The sequence below is a fragment of the Capricornis sumatraensis genome, chromosome 1 (genome assembly GCF_032405125.1).
Source record: "Capricornis sumatraensis isolate serow.1 chromosome 1, serow.2, whole genome shotgun sequence".
Classification (NCBI taxonomy): Eukaryota; Metazoa; Chordata; class Mammalia; order Artiodactyla; family Bovidae; genus Capricornis; species Capricornis sumatraensis.
The window spans coordinates 206,143,995-206,167,153 of record NC_091069.1 but is presented as its reverse complement, the minus strand read 5'-3'; the positions used below and the strand labels follow the sequence as shown (position 1 = coordinate 206,167,153).

Genomic DNA, 23,159 nt, shown 5'->3' with positions numbered 1-23,159 from the left:
TTCTGCTGTAAGCTCAATCGAACCAGACACATAAAATTACAAAATTTTAAAGACTGTGCTTTGGATAGAATCCCTATAGCGTTCTGTCCCGTTTCTGGATGATACTGAAGCCAAAACAGAACAACTTCTATAATAAATGTTATATGTATTTCTAGAACATATTCTATCAAATCATCTTAATTACTCAAATTAAATGTTTATCCTCTATATTTAAAAATCTCATTTCTTTTAGAATTACCATAAATTCAAAATTTGTTTTTGCTATTTTTAAATTCTTTTTAAAAAGCAATTTTCAATGTTCTTTCAATTTCCTAGAGTAAAATTTCAATTTATAATTTTATACTGCTAGAATTTTCTTCCTGTTTAAGATACTATATTAATAAAGTTTAAGGAACAATGCTATGTAAGTCCTCATCTTTCAAAAATACTATTATTATAGTCATATCCTAAGTTGATTTTTGATATAAAATAAGTGCCCTCCCCCAAAACACAGATAAAATATATTTTGAATATCACAGATAAAGAGTCAACATTTTGGGGTTTAGAGTCATTATGCTACATGAATAGTCTTAGAACTTCAACTTTCTATGTAATTCAAAGGTTAAAAAAATAATTATATCTATAATACCTAATAATACAGTGTAAACTATTTACCTTGAAGTTGCTCCTTCAGTAATTTTAATTTCACTTTTCCAGCAGAAAACTGTATTAACAAAATAGATACTATTTTTCAGGTATAATTCAAAGTTTAAGTAACTAACAAAAGTACTATAAAACCATAACATTTTGCTGCATCTTGAACAAAACAAACATTTTCAAAGACTAATATAATAGGAGATCATCTTTACTGCAACTATAGAGCTTTCAATTAAATCAAGAGAGAATTCACAAAAGGAAAATATATTTTCGAAACATATATTGGCCAATTTTCAGAAGAAAATGTCATAAATTATCTTTAAACAAAAGTTACACATCTCTATGAAATGATTTTAGGAAAGCACTAGCTTTTAAATATTATAAAGGCTCAGTATGCCTTTTCCATCTCTGATCTTTGTGAAACACACAAAGTCTAATATTTGTGTAGACTGAATCTAAACTGAATTCTGACTGAGCTATTCTGCTCACGAAACTGTAAAAAGCTAACATTATTATCTGTATTTGCCCAATTTAGAAAACTATGCATTTAAGCATCATAGACATAGCCTTTTTCAAATATATTATTTGTTGTCCCGGACTTTCCCAAGGTGTGGCCAAAAAAATTGAGTACATAGAATTATGGCTAGGTATTTCAAATAAATAATTGCCTAAAATCCTTGGATCTTCAGATTTTAAGAAATGAAACAGACTTGCTGATTGCAAGTACCTGCTTCGGTCTTATTAAATCCAAGATCTGAAGTACAAAGACATTCACAGAGCATGGTGCACACTTACACACACACTGTCAATTCATGCCTTATTTTCAATTTTCAATTTCCATGCTCAATTGCCCAATTTACACATGAGAGTATGAGAACAATGGTTGCCTCTATGTCTACGGCTTGTACCACTGCAGTCATCTTTGAAAATTTAGGCCTAATTATTCTCAGTAAATCCAGTGGTTTTGCTTTAAAAGAGCATTTGTTTTCTCACATTCTTTAAAGAGCTGCTCAGATGCTATGTACCAAACACAGCAGACTAGAAAATATAATTAAAATAATCATTTTTAATGTGAATAACACTTTTATTTGTAAACTGGCAGTATTATGCAAGTTACAGATAATTTAATCCCAGTTTTCATAACCAAATTCTCCAATATTATTACCTTAAGGATACATTGAAACATGTGGTTATAGGCTACCTGGGCAGAATGGACATACTAAAGCAGAATGAACCCATTATTAGGGACGTATTGTAGCTTGTTCTTGTTCTTGTGAATATTTTTCAGCTCTGTGAGTACAGCCATATTTACTTCAAATGAATCAAACTGCATACAATATTTCAGTGAACAAACTACTAGCTTGTTATTTTTAGGTAAATAGAATTGCCTCCCAAGTCTGATTTTTATTTATTGGGGGAAAAGATGAGTGTGAAGTAGGGTTGGACCAGGGATACACACACACACACGCACACACACACACACACAAACACAGGTGTTCGTGCGTATGTGTGTATCCCTGGTCCAACCCTACTCCGAAAGCTTACCAGGTAGCAAAGTGGAAATCTGCCTGCCAATGCAGGAGGTACAAGAGACATGGGTTCAGTCCCCAGGTCAGGAAGATCCTCTGGAGGAGCAAATGCCAACCCATTTCAGTATTCTTGCCTGGAAAATTCCATGGAGAAAGGAGCCTAGTGGGATTACAAACAGTGATCCCCATGGACCATATGCTCACAGGACTCAATGCTCACATGGCTGAGAACACATACACACGCATATACATACATCCATATATATATATACATATATATATATGGATATGCCTATGTGTGTATACATAAAACATCAGGAATTCAATATACTGAAGCTATATACCTCATTAGCCAACTGATGCCTCCACCAGGAGATGCTAAAGGGGTCCCATCAGGGTCCAGGACAACTTAGAGGTTCAGACATATCCTCTGGGCCATTGGGGTCAGACTCTGCTGTCTTCATCGGCCTCCCTAGCATTCACAAATGCCTGCAAACTGCCACTAATGTCCTAAACTGCCATGCTGGGTCCACGCTCCTTCCACAAGCCACTTTTTCCAACAGTCTCATTCTTAGTCCAATTAGCTACTTAACCTTTGCCATTCTCCACTACTTTTCCTTCCATCCAGGCTGCCCCACGCTTCCATGAAACCCTTATTAAATAGTCACTTAACTGTATTATGCATTAAACCTTTCCTTAACATATCTCTTCCAAAAGTTCACAGTAACTGGACACACCTTTCTCACACACAACCTTCTCCACAGGACTCTCCAGAGGGACTAGCTACATTTCTATTCCCTTGCTCTCACCCAGAGAGAAGGAAATGTTCTCCCTGTTTGCTCCTCAGTGCTGCTTCCAGAACACTGTTCTGCTCTCATCATTCAGCCAAGTTGCCTCTACTGAAGTTCCCATCCATTCACTGCCTTCACAAGTACCCTGAATCCTCTTCCTCCTGAACCTCAGCAGTCTGCTCAGTATTTCTCTCCATCACTTCTCTCAGGTGATGGTCTTGGAGACTCAATGCCTGTGTTCACCTGACATCCTGATGCTGAAAACCCTCCTACACACTGACTGCTATGCATATCTAAAGTGCCTCTTCAGCCCCCTGACCATTATGACCAAACCTTGGACATAAGCAGCAAGCTGAATGGCCACACCTTCAAAATCCCAAACTCAGAGTTTCTCTGAGTGCTAACCACAATCTCCTTACCTCCTTCCTTTTAGACATTCCATAACTACCTATCACTGTGATGAAATAATAGCAACTGAAAGTGTTAGTTGCTCAGTTGTATACAACTCTTTGTGACACCTTAGACTGTGTAGCCTGTCAGGTTCCTCTGTCCATGAAATTCTCTAGGCAAGAATACTGGAGTAGGTTGCCATTCAACTTCTCCAGGGGATCTTCCTGACCCAGGGATTGAACCTGAATCTCCCACACAAGTGGCAGATTCTTAACTATGTTAGCCACCAGGGAAGCCCCATTAGTTACTGGGTCCTCTACAAATCCAGGCTAAACAAGCCTACTGGGCTCCTATGGCTCTTCAGCAACCTATTTGCTCATTTGCTACTAAACTTCAAATGTAATTCCCACAGTGGCAACTCCAGACCTTCTCCATTCCCAATAACTCAAATTCACCCCCATTTCCCTTCCTTAATACGAACAGTTGATCTTGCCTTCAAATTTACTAAGAAGGTTGAGGTTTTCCTATAAAAGATTTTTGTGCAGCTTTCTGCCTCACTGCCTGTCAAAAGCAACCTCTAAAAATGTACCATTACTGTCACCTGTTTTCCATCTTTCCTGTCTCAAGGAAACGTGCCTTCTTTCCCTTGGTCAAGCCCTCCTCAAGGAGCCACCTCTTCAAAACCCCAAGCAACTGGCACCTCTCTTATTTCATCTTCAGTGTTTCCTCCACTAGTCAACCTATCCCTCAGCTACAAAATGGCTCACATTGTCTCCCACATAATAAAGTATTTCCTTGAGCCTCTTAAATCCTTGACAGGTCGCCCTTTGCTCTCATGTTCACTGAAACTTTAGCCTTTACTCGTTGCCACCTGTCTTTCTTTTTCAACAACTTGAAATAAATTCTTCCATCTGATGACAACCCAACCATCAAATCAAATGTATCATTTTTAAAAATTCTCATTCTCTGTAAATAACCATTTTAACATGATTTTCAGTTCATGTTACAATTGGTGTCACACATATTATCTCATGCACTGCTCGAAACTCTGTGCAGTAGTCAGCAAGTACTGTTATGCATGTTTACAAACATGGTAACATAAGACCAAGAAAGGTTACAGGTTAGATTTTTGTCTAAAAAGGTTACATTTTTGTCTCAAATCACAAAATTAATTAGATGAGTCAGGACTTTATATTGTCTAGCACAGGATTCTGTGACCTCGGTACCACTATTTTAGGCCAAATAATTCTGTTATGAGGGCTGCCCAACTCATTGTTTAATGTTCAGCAGTACTCCTGACTTGTAGCCATTACACACCATTAGTCAAAAATATCCCTCTCGGTGGTGATAGCAAAATATATGCCCCGACATTGCCAAGTGTCTCCTGGGGGACAAAACTGCCCCCAGCTGAAAAACATCCAAATAAAACTATACTCAACTTTTTTCATTACAAATACATCCGTCAAGTTTGACTTCTCCATTTTTTTCTAAAGATGTTCTCTTTGACTTTTATCTCATTTGAAATTATATTATTTTGACTCTATTTCTCCCATTCTTTCTCTTCTCAGGCTCCTTTCACTAGAGGGCTGGCAAATTATCTTAGAACTAGCCTGAAAACTTGCATTCCAAACCTTGGCCCTGACCTTTGACATGAGCAAGTTATTTAACTTTTTTAGTGTTAAATTATTTCATCTGTGAAACTGTGAAAAAGAGCAACTGTCTCTTAAGAGTGATACAAGGACTCAAAGAGATAAAACAGGAAAAGCACCGTTGGTTGGTAAAAAACAGGTAATGAGCAAATATTAAAGTTTTCTTTGCCTCCATATTTTCTGAGCTTTATCCTTCATACCTGTCCTCTATCCTTCACACCTTTCTTCTCCTTTTTTATAAATTCTTAGGGGCCACAGTTACTCTCTCAGCTTCAGCCAGCACATTAGAGTGCAAACAAAACTCCAAGTCTTTGAAATTTGTTACGAGTAGAACTTAAATATTTTTATGAAAAATAAAGCAAATGTGGATATGTTAGTTAACTCAATGGGGGAAATCCATTCACAATGTATATGTATATCAAACCATCATGTTGTACTCTTTAAATATAATTTTATTGGCCAACCATACCTCAATAGGTCTGGGGAAAGAAAGAGAGGGAAGAAGCCTAAATCTTAAACACCAGAAAATTTTCTCCAGCTCCATTATTTATTCTATCTCCTAGGCAATTCATTCTGGAATATCACTTATATATTTTACTTCCTCCTTTCCTTTCTTATTGTGTTTGGTTCCATGTTTCCTTTATATTTCTTCTGCTACATTCTAATTCAAACTCTTCTCATCTGACCTTTTGATAGTCTTATAAGTAGTCCCTCTGTTTCTGTACCAGTGGCCTCAAAAGTAGCATACATGCATGCCTGAGGGAGCTCAGGAGAAGACCAAAGAGAGAAAAAGAAACATCTCTTCATATTTACATCATCCTTGATTAATTTCCATATTTTGTGTTACAATGCATATGACATATTAGTAAATTAGTATGCATATAAATAAATGATATCTACAAGGAAATAACAAATTGTGGATAGAAAGTTCATTCTCAAAATGAATTCTTTATTGATATGGTACATGATCAAAAGAATGTGAATATCACTTGCTCTATACTCTACTTACAAAGTCCAAATGCACTGGATGTTGAGAAGATCAGCCAATACACATCATTACCTTAAACTTGGCTTCAAAACTCGTAGGGAATTCCATTCACCCAGTGAAAAAAGTCAAGACTCGGAGTCTGGTGTTCAGTCCTCCTCCCATCCTGTCCAATCTTCCTTTATCTCCCACCTTCTGTGTCTCCCCACCCTACCCCATGCTTTCACCCTCCTACTCAATTATGAGGTTTATGGGAACTGGCATTATGACTTATTCATCAATTTTCCTAACAAATATATCTAGCACACTCTCAAATATTTTAGAGGTAAACTATTATTTCCCAAGCATAAACGATTCATACACTAAATGGCAAAAATTACATAGTGACTTTTCCTATAGATATTTTCACATGTGCCTTGTCTTCTACATTACATAAGGATCTCCTTGAGAACAAGGACAACTCACTATGAGACAAAGAAGGAACTTATAAATGCTACTGAATAAATAAATCAATAATCACAAAGAGTCAGCACTTTTAATATATTTACAACAACATCTAAAGCCTGGAACAATGTCTCAGAAAGATAATGAAAAATGCAAAGTGGATTATAAAACTTTTAACTCAAAAATTAAAGTCACAAATCTCTGTAAGAGAAAAACAGTAAAGAATAAAATGCCTTTCCAAAGCCAAAAAGGCTAGAAGTGCCGAATAAGATATCTGTAGATGCCAACTGGTCCAATGAAAGTTTAATGATAGGTATATAAAAAGGAAAAAGCTATATAAGTTAAAACTTACAAAGTCACGGATCTTGTACTAAAGAATACAGAAGCAAAACAGTTTTCATTACATAAGGATACTCCTTTGCTTTTAACCTTAAATATAATGTAATGTCATTTTTAAAATACACAGTAAAGATAAAGAAATTCTATAGCTGGGAAATTTTAAAGCAGTTTTCCCTTGGGTATCTTCACACATGGAATCAGCAACTTAAGAATAATTATTATTCAAGCAGAACATGAACATATTGAATAAATGTGATACAATAAAAAGGCAGAAAAAGTCTGTCACTTGTTATATCAAATAACCTCACTTTCACTTGAATACAGAACTATGTAGTTCTACTTCCCAAACTTGAAAACCAGAACTGAACTGAAAGGAGAAACTGAATTTAGAAAAATTCAACTGAAGGTGAATTTTTAAAATTCAACATGCAGATGAAAAACAAAAACATATCTGAACAGTGAAAGTTGCATATTAGCTCATAAAATTTAATCAAAATCCAATAATATGCAAAGCTTTTAAAAATAAGAATTGTTGGTTCTTAAGTATGGAAGGGAAGGCAAATTCTGAAAAAATAATTTATATATTCTTAGCAAACTGCTTGAGAATCAAATAGTGTTCTCTTACCTTAATAACATTTCCTTTATTTTGTGACATTGTGTATGATTGATTACCCAATTTGCCCACTTGTCCAGATTTCCAATGATATCCACTTGACCTTCAATATATATCAACGGAAGACAAAATGTAATTACTAAATACATTTCTCCTTTTAATGAAAACAAATATATTTTCCCTGTTTCAGGAAATGGAAATTCAGTTGTTAACATGTAACAGACCACCATAAAATGAAAATGAAATATCAATAATGCCACAATAGCCTCAGTAATTCTAAAATATAACTCTACTATATTTGGAAGTTTTGAAAAGAAATGAATAAAAGTGAAATGTCCAAACACAGATGAAGAATTTCATTTTTAAAGACATTTACAATGACTAAAGGTAGTTTTACTGATTTATAAGAAATTTTAAAGATTGCCATGTAGTTTTAAAAGCTAAGTGTTCACAAATGTAAAGAGAAAAAGGAAGCAAAGCAATATGCTCCCAAATTCAGCAGATCGACTATGTGATGAATGCCTTATTAAGACTTCAAATTAGTTCCCACAGTGAAAGGCAACAGAGATTGCTAAGAAGGCAAAAGGTTTCATTTTATAGTTTCAAAGCACTTTCATTTGAGCCTCACAAAATCCTCTGAAGTCAACAGAGCAGGGAGCCCAAGTCCCATTTTAAACAATAATGAGAAAAAAGTTGCCCAAGGTCACAGAGATAATAAATAATAAAACCAAGACTGGAAAACCAAACTTCCATCTTCCTGACCAGTGAGTGGCAGGTTCTCATTTGGGCTATGACATTTACTATCTATGTGACCTTAGAAAAGCATTTTAGTATTCTGAAAACCCAGCCAAGCTTTAGAACACTTTTGAAAACATCTAGAAAAGGTTCCTCCACTAATGGAAACTTACTCTTGGGGGCTAATTTCAGGAACTCCATTTTATAGATATATTCATGGTCCGCTGAGGACCCCAAACAAAGTCCAAAGCAGTGAAGTTTACAAAAAAATAAAAAGAAAACAAAAACCCAAAAATAACAATAAAAACGAGAGAACTGGCCGTTGGATCATTAGGATAAGAACACCAAGACACACAATAAACTTTGTCACCTGGGATGATGTACCTCATTGAAATATCTTTGATTAAACCAATTCTCTCCAATATAAAAATTGGTTTTTCTGAAAAAAAAACAAAAAAAAAGCCAGTGCTCTGCTTATTAGATGTGTGTATATCATGAAGGCTTCCAGGTGGCACTAGTGGTAAAGAACCTGCCTGCCAATGCAAGAGACATAAGAGGCGTTGGTTTGATACCTGGGTTGGAAAGATCCCCTGGAGGAGGGTATGACAACCCACTCCTGTATTCTTGCCTGGAGAATCCCCATGGACAGAGGAGCTTAGTGGGTGCTACAGTCCATAGAGTTGCAAAAAGTCAGACACAACTCAAACGACTTAGCTCTGTCATAAACATTTTTGCAAAGACTTATTCTCCAAAGATAAATACTACTGAAACTATAATAAACTTCTGAATTTTCTTTAATAGTTCAGAAGGTCCTTCACAGATATTTGATGATCATTACCTGAGTACTAAACAAAGCAAATTGAATACACAGGGTCTGGCTACCAGACTTTTAACAACACCAAAAGTATATGAATGCACCTTCATTTTCCACAGGAAAAAAGCTAGACACTTTCGCAGTCTATTGGAAAGAAAAGTTCTCCAGTATCCACCAAAAGGTAAGCTGCCATATACTCTGATCTAAAATTACAAGTGTAGGAATTTATCCCATAGATACTTTTACATGTGTAAGCAAAAATATATGCAGAAGCATATTCATGACAGCATATATAATCACAAAATACTAAAAATTTAATAAAGATCTGAAAAATAAGTGCTATTATATCCACACAAAGAAATATTATGCACTCATTAAAACAATGAGATCACCGTGTGCTGATGTGGCAAGAGTGGCAAAAATAGCAAGGAGAAAAGTAGCATGTGAATCCATTCACATATTTTTATAGATGACCTCACTTGTAAAAGTGTAACAGACATGTCAAATACAAACCTACACACATACATACACATACACACACACATATACAGGCTTGTACAAAGATATTTATGGGGACAAACATTTTAATTGTTAAAAGAGGTACTGCAAAATGGGCTGGGGGTCAGCCTGGAGAGAAGAGATCATTTCCATTATATAACTATCAGTTATACTTGATTTTAATTATATTTATTATTCTTACAACACAGCAGAATTCTCCATAAAGTTAGTATAAGTATGCAAGCATAATTATTAGAGAGTTCTCACTAATAAAATTTCAGCTAAAGCATATTTGCTAACAATATTTCAAACATACTTGAGGGTCTGAAAACTCTTATCTGTGTGCATGTAAATCCCTATCCCGAAAGTCTTTTAATACATAAAAATATGCTGCTCATAAACCGACAGTCACCTGTTGATGACACTTTTATGGTAGCAAAGAGAAACTCTGCACTGCTGTTCTCAATATGTGGGTGCTCAGTCATTCAGTTGTTCCCAACTCTTTGTGACCCCATGGACTGTAGCCTGCCCACCAGGCTACTCTGTCCATGGAATTTTCCAAGAAAGAATACTGGAGCAGGTTGCCATTTCCTACTCCAGGGGATCTTCCCAACCCAGGGGTCAAACCTACGTCTTTTATGTCTCCTGCGTTGGCAGACAGATTCTTTGAGCCACCCGGGAAGCCCCAACATTCCAAACTATAAATGGTTAAGAAGAGTACTGTAAAAAGAGAAATAAGAAAGTTTGGGCTTCCTAGGCGGCACTAGTGGTAAAGAAAACACCTGTCAATGCAGGAAACATGAAAGACGTGGGTTTGATCCCTTGGTCAGGAAGGTCCCTGGAGGAGGGCATGGCAAACCCACTCTAGCACTCTTGCCTGGAGAATCCTACGGACAGAGGAGCCTGATGGGCTATGATCCATAGAGTTGCAAAGAGTCGGACACAACTGAAGCGACTTAGCAGACACGCGTGCAAGACCAAATAAGGTTTAGAGGAAGGGAACACAATTAGAAAAATGAGGGGCAAATTAATATTGCTTGTTCATCAGTAAAATCCAAAAAGGATTCATTCAGGACAGATCATCACTGAAAGGAAAAAAAAAGTGAACATGTTAGTCGCTCAGTCATGTTTGACTCTTTGCTACCCCAGGGACTGTAGCTTGCCAGGCTCCTCTCCATGGAATTCTCCAGGCAAGAATACTGGAGTCGGTTGCCATTCCCTTCTCCAGGGGATCTTCCTGACCCAGGGATCGAAACCGGCTTTCCTGCATTACAGGTAGATTCTTTACTGTCTGAGTCACCAGTGAAGAATTGGAAGTTCCTGACATAAACATAAAACAGTTCTTGACAGAAGGACCTCAGCTTATAATAAGGAAATCAGTTTATTTATCTAAAATTCTTTAAAAATGTCACCCACCTTCGTTCTTCCTTTTCTTTGTTCTTTGTTGATTGGAACTCTTGTAGTTTCTTTTCCATCTCTTGGTTCTCCAGCTCTAGTTGTACTTTCTCCATTCTCAATTCTTGAGCATTTCTGAACAAGATTTAAGTGCAGATGATTTAAATGTAAAATTCCATTTGAGGTAAACAAACAAACCCTTCCCAAAAAAGAAAAAAGGCAAAATAATTTTATAGTCCTATTTTTCCTTAATTAAAAAAATTAATTAAAATTAGGAGTAATAAATATATGATAGCATATTTTAACTATTTCCTTTTTTGTCTTTGAAATACAGTTTCTAAAGCTAGCATTTGCCATCAATTAATATTCTCCTCAAGCAAGGTATAACTTCAGACTTTGGACTTTTATTTTTCATATTACATTGCTAGAAGTTTCACATCACATATTCACTTTATGCATGAGCTATGTCTTTATATATGCACAAATACCCATGACACATAAATAGAAAATAAATTGAAAATCATTTTCTAATTTTCATACTGCCTTCAAAGGATTCAAGTAGTTTGAATCACAGTGTTTAAAATAACTATTCTGTATAAGCAGAATACATATTTTTGCTAAATAAATCATCTTGGAAAACTTCAATAAATTTCTACCTTTATGCCATGTATGTACAATACAAAAGAAAGAAAGAGAGAAGAGTTTGCTTGAGAGAAAGAGAGAAGAGCCTATTAGAATAAAAGCACCTGTTAAGAGTTTTGGTTGATAAGCCATCAAAGGGATAAATGGAAACTGAGGCAAGCACCACTGACTGTTTCCACAAAGGAAAGCAACAAAAAGAAAACTTCCTGAGGATAGAGCAGAGCCTTCTAACAGATTCCTGTACAAAAGATTCTGTAATACTGTCTTAATCTCATCAGGCTTTTGACAGCTTGATTTCCTTTGTCTTACAACTCTGGTCCCTTGTCAGCATTAGTCACTCACTCTCCCTGTTTTTTAGAAGTAAACCAACCTAGTTCTCTAGCTTTCATTATCCGTCATGAGTTTAAATCTCTTCATTATTTCATTGGTGCTTTACTATAATTAAGCAATGTGAGCTACTTGGATATGTGTGCTATGGCAAGGAACCAAAATAAAAATAAAGAAGATAAGAAAGGGAAATAATTCAGAGGTAGCGAGCAGTCACCAAAGAGCAAGTGAGTCAAAGATATGACCTCAAGTCCAGGGAGATAAATGGAAAGTAAGAGGAGGCAAAAGCTATACAGAGGGTTCAGAGAAGTGGATGAAGAAACTGAGAAAGAGAGGCATTATTTTCATTATATTTGTTCCACAAGGAGGAACTCAGCCCTAACTACAAACAAGCACTTGTAAGTGACAGGATGTGGGACCCAATGGAGCTTCCATTATAGAAAGGAACACAGACAAGCATGACGGTAACTGAAGTGTAGTGTAACGGTGCTTTCATTGAAAAAGTACAGGGAGATACCTGAGCATGTAAGGGCACATTCCTAGCCCCTGGGGGGATCGGAACTGCTCCTGAAGGGAGTGAAGACTAAGCTGAGCCCTAAGGGATGAAAGGACCTAGCCGGTCAAAGGGAGGTGGTGAGAGCAGTATTCCAGGAAGAAAGAAAAGTGCAGGCACAAATAGAAAAGAGAGGTATGGGTCCAGGAACTAGGAGTTCCACGTCCCCAGACATTAAGCAAATGAAGGGGAAAGTGACAAGAAATGGAACTGCTAAGGTGGACAGTGGCCGCATCATGAGGAGCTGTGGCCGTGATGAGAAACTGGGATTTGTACTCCATGAGCAGTAAGAATCTTTAAAAAGTTTTAAGAGAATGGAGGATTGATCAGACTTGCATTTAAGAACCATCACTCTGGCTGTATAATGGAACATTAATTAGAGGGTGCAAAGCTGAGAGTGAGGAAGCCAGTCAGGAGACTGTTTCCATAACCCTAATATTGTGCTGCTCTGACTAGATGGAGACAGTGGGGACAAAAATGGCAACATTCGAGAACTATAAGGAAACAAAATTAACTGGACTTAAAGACTGATCAGGGAAGGGAAAAGGAAGGAACCTGAGCTAACCCTAGGAGCTGTTTCCTGATAGAGGTCACTCTGGGGTGGGCTGTGGGCACAGTTCAGAATTAACTGGCCCAACGTCTCAGTGGCTTACAACACTTTCTACATGGCCTCCAGAGGAAGCATTCAAAAGCACAAATGTGACTGTGTCACTTATTTGCTGACAAAATTTAATGTTTTGGAAGTTCTCACTGTGGTTAAAAAAAGGAACTGGCCTCCTGACCAAGTGGTCATATTGATTCTGTGGGATTCTGTGGGTCTGGAACAAGATAGAAGATTCCTCCTGGAGACAGCAGACCCAGAAGGGCAGCTGAAGTTGATCCTACAGAGACCATGTCAACGCAGCAAATCTGAGAGGCAGAAACAAGCCACTAAAACTGTGTGGAGGCTGGGAAACCGAGAGAGGAGTTGGAGAACTCTAACATGTCAGACAACATTAAGACACTTCTGAAGACAATGTCAAACAAACAAACCAAAAAAAACTTGGAACAAGAAAAGGGCAAGAAAAGAAACTCCAGAGCAATGACCTTAGAATGGGGGATCCAAGCCTAGTCTCTATAGGTTGTGAATCATGGGTAAACCAAGGAGACATACAGGCCAGGGAACAGGGACGCCCCCTCATCTCCAAGACAAATCCAAAACTCCTTAGTGTGGCATACAAGTTAATATATTAACTAGGCGACTTGCAGTTCTCTCCAATTTTGTTCTATACATCTTAGTGAACTGGCTATGCCTGAAAGTCCCCAGACTACGTGTCTGTGTGCCTTTGCACACATTTCACCCAGTAACCACCCAAGTAACTGCATCTTTCAGGCAAAACTTGAAGACCTCCTCACCTCTGCCCTAGCAGTTTGGGCTATGTTCTCATAATTGCCCGTGTTTTAATATCACACCATGTTTCACATGACTTTGAAGATACAATTTTATATATTCACCTCCTCCACAAGCTACCTGAGGGCAAAGACTGTGACTTCCTCCTTTCGTATCCGTCATTCCTTAGCACAGTGTGTAGAATATATGTACTTAACAAATGCTGAATGAATGTTTAAAGGTAAATACACACAGACTTAAAACAGATCACCAAAATGCATTGCCCATTTCTTTTGCATTAAAAAAAGGAAAATTGGCAATACTAGCAATTAGATAGCTCCATTCCCTACCAAAAGCTAATAAACCTAATAATGATAATGCCATATAACATCTTCCAGTTGACACAACGCTTTTACACACAATATCTCAAAGGTGAAGTGAGAGTTAGAAAAGCTCTAAAGACACTAAGTAACCACAGTACTATTGATCTGGATCAAGGAACTCAGAAACTAAAATTAAAAAATCAATACTCCGCCCATAGCCCATGCTGGCTGGTCCTGAATAATATTTGAGAGGAAGGCCTTGGAAATTTCCAGTGACTCTAGATAACCTCAAAGGGGAAGAGTACATTGAACCCTTTGGTACCCCTACAAGTCCTGAAATTCCCACAATACCCAGAATTGCTTGGTTCAGGCTGAATGCATCTTCCAGGCAATTTAGGACAGAAGGTACCCTTCCTAGGAGAACTGATTCAACATAATGTCCTTTAACATTGCAAAGTGCAAAGGTAGTCATTGATATACTTTTTTATATTTTTTTAAATTTCTTTCTTTTTTAATATAAATTTATTTATTTTAATTGAAGGTTAATTACTTTACAATATTGTATTGGTTTTGCCATACATCAACATGAAACCACCACAGGTATACACGTGTTCCCCATCCTGAACCCCCCTCCCTCCTCCCTCCCCGTACCATCCCTCTGGGTCATCCCAGTGCACCAGCCCCCAGCATCCAGTATCGCATCGAACCTGGACTGGCGATTCGTTTCATATATGATATTATACATGTTTCAATGCCATTCTCCCAAGTCATCCCACCCTCTCCCTCTCCCACAGAGTCCAAAAGACTGTTCTATACATCTGTGCCTCTTGCTGTCTTGCATACATGGTTATTGTTATCATCTTTCTAAATCCCATATATATGCATTAGTATACTGTATTGGTGTTTTTCTTTCTGGCTTACTTCACTCTGTATAATAGGCTCCAGTTTCATCCACCTCATTAGAACTTTTTAATGAGAGGATAATTGCTTTACAATGTTATGTTGGTTTCTGCCATATATCAGCATGAATCAGCCATTGGTATACACACTGAGAGAGTAGCACTGAAATAGATACATTACATTACCTGACCTGCCTCTTGAGAAACCTGTATGCAGATCAGCAAGCAGCAGTTAGAACTGGACATGGAACAACAGACTGGTTCCAAATAGGAAAAGGAGTACTCCAAGGCTGTATACTGTCACCCTGCTTATTTAACTTCTATGCAGAGTACATCATGAGAAATGCTGGGCTGGAAGAAGCACAAGCTGGAATCAAGATTGCTGGGAGAAATATCAATAACCTCAGATATGCAGATGACACCACCCTTATGGCAGAAAGTGAGGAGGAACTAAAAAGCCTCTTGATGAAAGTGAAAGAGGAGAGTGAAAACATTGGCTTAAAGCTCAACATTCAGATAATGAAGATCATGGCATCCGGTCCCATCACTTCATGGGAAATAGATGAGAAAACAGTGGAAACAGTATCAGACTTTATTTTGGGGGGATCCGAAATCACTGCAGATGGTGACTGCAGCCATGAAATTAAAAGATGCTTACTCCTTAGAAGGAAAGTTATGACCACCCTAGATAGCATATTCAAAAGCAGAGACATTACTTTGCCAACAAAGATCCGTCTAGTCAAGGCTCAGTGTAGTTAGTGATTTCTTTTCCCTGTTTAAAGGTTTCTCACCTTGACAGTCTCTCTCAAATTCAACTTCTTTCAGTCCTTCAGGGTGATTCTTTTATAATTTTGAATAAGTGTTAGTAAAATTAGTAACTGTCTGTTAAATTGCTTCAATAGTTGATGATCCCAATTCGCATAGATTCTTGTGCCATAAATATTTTTAGTCCTCATTTTAAACCATGATAGATTTATAATATTTCAAACCTACTCTCTTATAAAAATAGAACAATGTGAAGAAGATGAAGATGAGAATTGACAAATTTTAACTTCAACTCTAACAGTTTCACGTCAAAAGTATTTAAATTATAATATATAGAAACTTTAGCAACTGCTTCTACTTAAGTAATAAACATATATGTACTTACTTATATTTTAGCTTTACAGAATTTCCAGGTTTTCCCCGTGGAAGAACCACAAAATCTTTGGTGTTCATGATTTTCTTAGTATTACCTAAAGATTATTGTGATTTTTGAAAACTTCTGAAAAAGTAATAAAGGCAAAAGAATTACTTCAGAGGTAAAACGATTACATTACAAATTTGAAACTACATATAATTCAGGAAAACTTTTAAACCAGAAATAATTTTGAGAGAAGAGGTCAAATCAAAGGTTAAGCAACAAGAAATTATTATATATGCTAAATATAAGTTATACAAATATTTACATACTAATATAGCTATAGCTATAACATATCTGATGGAACAAAAATTTTACCAAAAATTACAAAGCACAAGACTGTGGAAACATTCAACTGAAAGTGAAGAATAAATTCATTAAAACAAAAAAGAGCACATATTCTGACTCTTTCTATGATTAAGATTACAAAAATATACATATCAGATATTTGTTCCCAGCCAAAAATAAAATCCAGAGCTAAATATAGTGAAAAGAACCTTAGAAACACAATTCAAGCTCAAAAACTTTGTGTGTGTGTATATATATATATATATATATATATATGATAATGTAAAATAAGAATTAAGGTATGCAGTAATTACCCTAAGGCAGTCTAATAATCTCATTTATCAAAAAACTGTAACAATACTCTGCCTACAATCAGAAATTAGCATATTTAGAAAGAATTTTTCAACAAGAAATGAAACAAAAAAAGATTTTTTGCCTAACTCCAAGTTAACCAGAAAATTAAATTATTCAGAACACCCTATTTCCTGAGTATCCTAGTTATTCGGGGTTCTAGAATCATTTACTCTGTAACGCTGAATTACTGAATCGCATGCACAACTATTGAGCTTCCGTGGTGGCTCAGTTGGTAAAGAATCTGCCCACAATGTGGGAGACCTGGGTTCGATTCCCAGGTTGGGAAGATCCCTTGGAAGAGGGCATGGCAATCCACTCTACTATTCTTGCCTGGAGAATCCCCAAGGACAGAGGCACCTGGCAGGCTGCAGTCCATGGGGTCGCAAAAGAGTTGGACACAACTGAGCAACTAAGCACAGAATATGCACAATTATTAGATTTTTAAGTGAATAAAAACTTTCAAAGTTCAGACACTCTTAAATATAAGAGGCAATATCATAGAGTCCACAGTATAAATGCTCAAACTATCTGATACCATCATTTTATATATGTGCTCATAACCCCTACAAATATTTATTCAGGCTCTATTATACGCACAGCACTAAACTGAGAGATATGAAGGACTCAAGGAGAAGATCTGCTTTCTGGCTCACATAGTGTAGAGTCAAACAGGCACAAAAGATCTATATACAAACACCATAAAACAAGGTAGGAATTACAAAAGGCTATGAAATGTACAGATATAAGAAGGGAGCCAAAGAAGAGATCAAGCTGGCTAGCATTTAACCTGGGGCTTTAATGTGAAAGGAGGCTAATATATGAACATGTGGATTGGATGAACTTTCCTCACTGTGGGGGGGAAAGCAGCTCTTGAATGGAGAGGGGAAAGTAGGTGTAAATTTGGAAACATAGGCTGAGGCCCAATATGGGTGACTTAAGTGCCTAGTTAAAGCATTTGGAATGCAGAATACAGAATGTAGCTAATGAGAGCCCCTGATAAAACTTTTTTTTTTTTTAACCTTCTATTTTGCACTGAAGTATAGTGGATTAACGAACAATGTTGTGACACTCTCAGGTGAACAGCGAAGGGACCGAGCCACATATATACGTGTAACCATTCTCCCCCAAACTCCATCCCATCCAGGCCACCACACAGCATTGAACAGAGCTCCATGTGCTATACAGTAGGTCCTTGTTGGTTATCCATTTTAAACACAGCAGTGTGTATATATCCACCTCAAACTCCCCAACTATCCCTTTCTCCCATCCATTCTCCACCCCTGAAACCATAAATTAGTTCTCCAAGTCTGTAGGTCTCTTTCTGTTTTTTAAGTTCATTTGTATCAATTCTTTTTAGATTCCACATATAAAGGATGTTATATGATATTTCTCCTTCTTTGTCTGACTTACTTAATTCGGTATGAAAATTTTATAAGGAAGAACAGGAAATAAATCTGGAAGCTTTGCTCAAAGACTCAGGAGAGACGGCATCAGGGTAGGAGTGAGTGAAGTGAAAGTCGCTCAGTCATGTCTGACTCTTTGTGACCCTGTGGACTATACAGTCCATGGAATTTCCCAAGCCAGAATACTGGAGTGGGTAGCCTTTCCCTTCTCGAGGGGATCTTCCCAACCGTGAGTAAATAGAGTATCAAGTGTAATAAAATAGGAGTAATCAAATGTAAATCTATTGTAATGTTAAAGTCCACACAATCGAATGAATCAAATCTCTGGGGGATTATTTTATAATTTCAATGATGCAACCACTGATCAAAACACTTTTGGAATGTCTGTTTTGAGACTGTCTGCTGAGTTCACAAACAAACAAATCTACTTTGCTATTCCTCCTTCAAAACTAAAAATGATACTGTCCAGCAGGAGCAACTATTCTGTTCACTCAAATCTAGTTTCAAATTACTCTGCCTCCAGAAATCAAATCGAGCCTGGAAGGGTAGATTTTTACTACTTTGGAAAAATTCTGAAGGAATTTATTCTTTGAAGAGAATTCCAAAATGGAATTATACAAAATAATTTTACATTGTAAGTAACGTAATGGCTCTATCATAAGACTAGGTTTATTTGCGCCTTCAATCAACAGTTATTCAGCTGCTCCTTTCTGATGCATATTGCGAGTCCTGAAGTCACAGTGGTAAATAAGACATGGTTTCTTCCCTCAAAGAACTCACAATCAAAGGGAAAAATCACACAAATAAAGACAATACCGTGGGACATTCTGAAAGGAGAAAGTACTAGGAGAGACATCAAACTCAGACTCATTTATCCACCACCCGGTCCTGTATTTCAAAGAGAACTAAAGAAATCACAGGAATGAAAAACCAAGTTTGGTTTGCTCCTATCCTTTCTTTGTAGGTAAAACTTTCATCTCATTTCTATCAAACAGAGGCTACAAAAGATATCTTTTAAAAAGTTCTAGAACATAGAGTAACATATTCTATATATCCTTTTTTGGTTTTTATCAGAAATCCAACTGCCAGATCCTCAATCTGCTGTCAGTAAGTTTTCCATGAAAAGTTCCATAATGTAATCATTATCATTACCATTAAAAAAAAGAATCCCCCAAATTAATATGTCTGATTAATTACAATAACTTAAATTGCCTTCGTTTCATTTATGTATTGATATATGCAATACAATTTTATATGTGTATGCACATTAGGCATAAAGCTGAACGGATACATGAAGACAGAAATAAATGAAAGAAAAATCTGTAAATTTCATTAGGGTAAGATAATTCAGATTTAGAGCTCTGCTGATAATGTTACTTAACCAATAAATAGGCTTATTCAGTGGGCATTTCACTTCACTGAATGCAATTAGTAAGGCTTCTTCTCAATTAAAGGTTTTATCAAGTCACACACATGAGTCAATTTTCTCGCATGAAGAAAAAAGGAAAAATATAATTGTGAGTCATGCTGTTCTGCCTATTTCCTTTCCTAAAACCAACAGAGAATTAGTTACCCTTCCTGGGACAACAAGGATATAACAACGCGAGCAGGAAGAATAGCAAAGCACAAAACTTTAGTCTCCTAACGGAACCAGGGGAATACAGATAAACTATTATGCAAACCTCATAATTCCATATGTCCTTTGATCAATATTTTTTTCTTATAACTTAATAGCAAAATTTCAGTAGTTGCTTGGAAAGTTTTCTCGTTACCTGATTTATTAGACTGCACCATTTTTCTGTCCTCAACTTTGTTCTCCCCCAGATACATATACACAATATGACCCAGAATGGCTCATGTATTTTGTTTGTTTTTGTTTCTCATTTTATTTATTTTTTAATTGGTGAAAAGTCAGTTTACAGTGTTGTGGTGATTTTGGTCATCCAACAATGCAAATTAATCACAGTTATATGTATATATCCCGTCCCTCCTGAGCCTCCCTCCCCTCTCCCCATTCTGCGCCTCTAGCTCATCACAGATCACCAGGCTGGGCTCCCTGTGTTATTTAGCAACTTCCCAGTATTTTACACATGATAGTGTATGTATCTCAATACTACTTTCTAAGTTCATCCCACCCTCACCTTCCCCTGTTGTGTCCACAAGTCTGTTCTCTGCTAGGTTCATCAGTACCATTTTTCTAGATTCCATATATATGTGTTATCGTATGATACTTGCTTTTCTGACTTCACTCTGTATAAGAGGCTCTAGGTTCATCTGCCTCACTACATTGACTCAAACGCTTTCCTTTTTTATAGCTAACTTTCCATTGTATAAAAGCATCATAACTTCTTTATCCATTCGTCTCTCATGGACATCTAGGTTGCTTCTATGTGCTGACTATTGTAAATATTGCTCCAGTGAACACTGGGGTACATGTGTCTTTTACAATTGTGGTTTTCTCAGGGCATATGCCCAGTAGAGGAATTCCTGGGTCATGGTAGATTTATTCCTAGTTTTTTATGGAATCTCCATACAGTTTTCCATAATGACTACATCAGTTTGCATTCCCACCAATAGACAGATGGCCAAAAAATACATGAAAAGATGATTAATATTGCTCATTATTCAATTCAGTTCAGTTCAGTCCAGTTCAGTCACTCAGTTGTATCTGACTCTTTGTGATCCCATGAATCACAGCACACCAGGCTTCCCTGTCCATTACCAACTCCCAGAGTTCGCTCAAACTCATGTCCATCGAGTTGGTGATGCCCTCCAGCAATCTCATCCGCTGTTGTCCCCTTCTCCTCCTGCCCCCAATCCCTCCCAGCATCAAAGTCTTTTCCAATGAGTCAAGACCTCTTCACATGAGGTGGCCAAAGTACTGGAGTTTCAGCTTCAGCATCAGTTCTTCCAAAGAACACCCAGGACTAATCTCCTTTAGGATGGACTGGTTGGATCTCCTTGCAGTCCAAGGGACTCTGAAGAGTCTTCTCCAAACCACAGTTCAAAACCATCAATTTTTCAGTGCTCAGCTTTCTTGACAGTCCAACTCTCACATCCATACATAACCACTGGAAAATCCATAGCCTTGACTAGATGGACCTTTGTTGGCAAAGTAATATCTCTGCTTTTCAATATACTATCTAGGTTGGTCATAGCTTTCCTTCCAAGGAGTAAGTCTCTTTTAATTTCATGGCTGCAATCACCATCTGCAGTGATTTTGGAGCCCCCCAAAAATAAAGTCTGACACTGTTTCCACTGTTTCCTCATCTATTTCCCATGAAGTGATGGGACCAGATGCCATGATCTTTGTTTTCTGAATGTTGAGCTTTAAGCCAACATTTTCACTCTCCTCTTTCACTTACATCAAGAGGTTCTTTAGTTCCTCTTCACTTTCTGCCATAAGGGTGGTGTCATCTGCATATCTGAGGTTATTGATATTTCTCCTGGCAATCTTCATTCCAGCTTGTGTTTCTTCCAGCCCAGCATTTCTCAATATGTACTCTGCATAGAAGTTAAATAAGCAGGGTGACAATATACAGCCTTGACGTACTCCTTTTCCTATTTGGAACCAGTCTGTTGTTCCATGTCCAATTCTAACTGTTGCTTCCTGACTGCATACAGGTTTCTCAAGAGGCAGGTCAGTTGGTCTGATACTCCCATCTCTTTCAGAATTTTCCACAGGTTATTGTGATCCACACAGTCAAAGGCTTTGGCATAGTCAATAAAGCAGAAATAGATGTTTTCTGAAACTCTCTTGCTTTTTCCATGATCCAGCAGATGTTGGCAATTTGATCTCTGGTTCCTCTGCCTTTTCTAAAACCAGCTTGAACATCTGGAAGTTCACGGTTCACATACTGCTGAAGCCTGGCTTGGAGAATTTAGAGCATTACTTTACTAGCGTATGAGATGAATACAAATGTGTGGTAGTTTGAGCATTCTTTAACATTGCCTTTCTTTGGGATTGGAAAGAAAACTGACCTTTTCCAGTCCTGTGGCCACTGCTGAGTTTTCCAAATTTGCTGGCATATCGAGTGCAGCACTGCAAATCAAAGCTACAACGGTAAAGGTATCACCTACACCAGTCAGAATGGCCATCATCAAAATAATCTACAAACAATGTATTCTGGAGAGGAAGTGGAGAAAAGGGAACCCTCCAGCCTATGATGTTCTAAATGATCCTTTTTCATAAGTTCCCACTTTGGGAAAGCAATCCAAAGATCTAGACCTGCCACCACAAAATGGAAACAAGAAATTTACTAATGGAAACTCAAAGTATTCAAAAGTTGCCCTCGGCAAAGACAATTTACCATCACACCATTGGCAGAATGGGCTCTTTGGGAAACCACTGTTTTCTTGTAACAGAAAACTTATCTTTTCTAAGGTTAGTTGATTCTTCTAACCATCCAGATAATCTTAGACCTGAAGATTTAAAAGTCAGTAAATAAGGATTTTTCCTCACTCTAGCACACACTAAAGGGGTCTAATAAGCAAGCTGTTTTGAATAGATTAAAATGCTTACCATAGTACTAAGAATTACAGACCTAAGCAAGAAATATTAAATGAAAATGAATTTAATTAAAACTGCTTAAATTAATAAAAATGGTAATATTTTATCTGTCTGATATGATCCTTATTTTAAATACATATGTATTACATATGCAATATATTTTAATATTAAAATATAATATTATGTTATATATAATATTTTAAAATTAACATCTTTTTTAAAAGCTAAAGAAAGGACTATAAACACACATCCATACCATAATATCTTGTGCTTGAGTGGCCTACTAAATAAGTACATGTCATTTTCTCCTACCATGGGCTCTGAAAGCAAATCAGGGATTAATATCATGGCTGCATTCAATATTTCAGCCAATTAAGATAATTAAGCACTCCCTCACAGCACTAAATGGTACCCAAGTCACCCTTTTTTTACCTTCTATGTGAAAAAGTTCAGCTTTACATCAAGGGGTAAGATATCCTTTTAAAATAATTTC

At 37.0% G+C, this 23,159-nt stretch overlaps 1 protein-coding gene across 2 annotated transcripts in view; it reads right to left on the bottom strand.

Annotated features, from left to right (window-relative positions):
- The window catches only part of ZBBX (zinc finger B-box domain containing), a 109,651-nt gene extending 93,502 nt beyond the window's left edge, over nt 1–16,149 (bottom strand). For both annotated transcript variants that reach the window (XM_068980150.1, XM_068980161.1), the window contains exons 1-4: nt 16,082–16,149; nt 10,840–10,953; nt 7,389–7,479; nt 655–703 (exon numbers count right to left, since the gene is read on the bottom strand). In XM_068980150.1, the coding sequence (XP_068836251.1) occupies nt 655–703; nt 7,389–7,479; nt 10,840–10,953; nt 16,082–16,149 (322 nt within the window). The remainder of the gene's footprint in view (nt 1–654; nt 704–7,388; nt 7,480–10,839; nt 10,954–16,081) is intronic.
- Between the last annotated feature and the right edge of the window lie 7,010 nt (nt 16,150–23,159).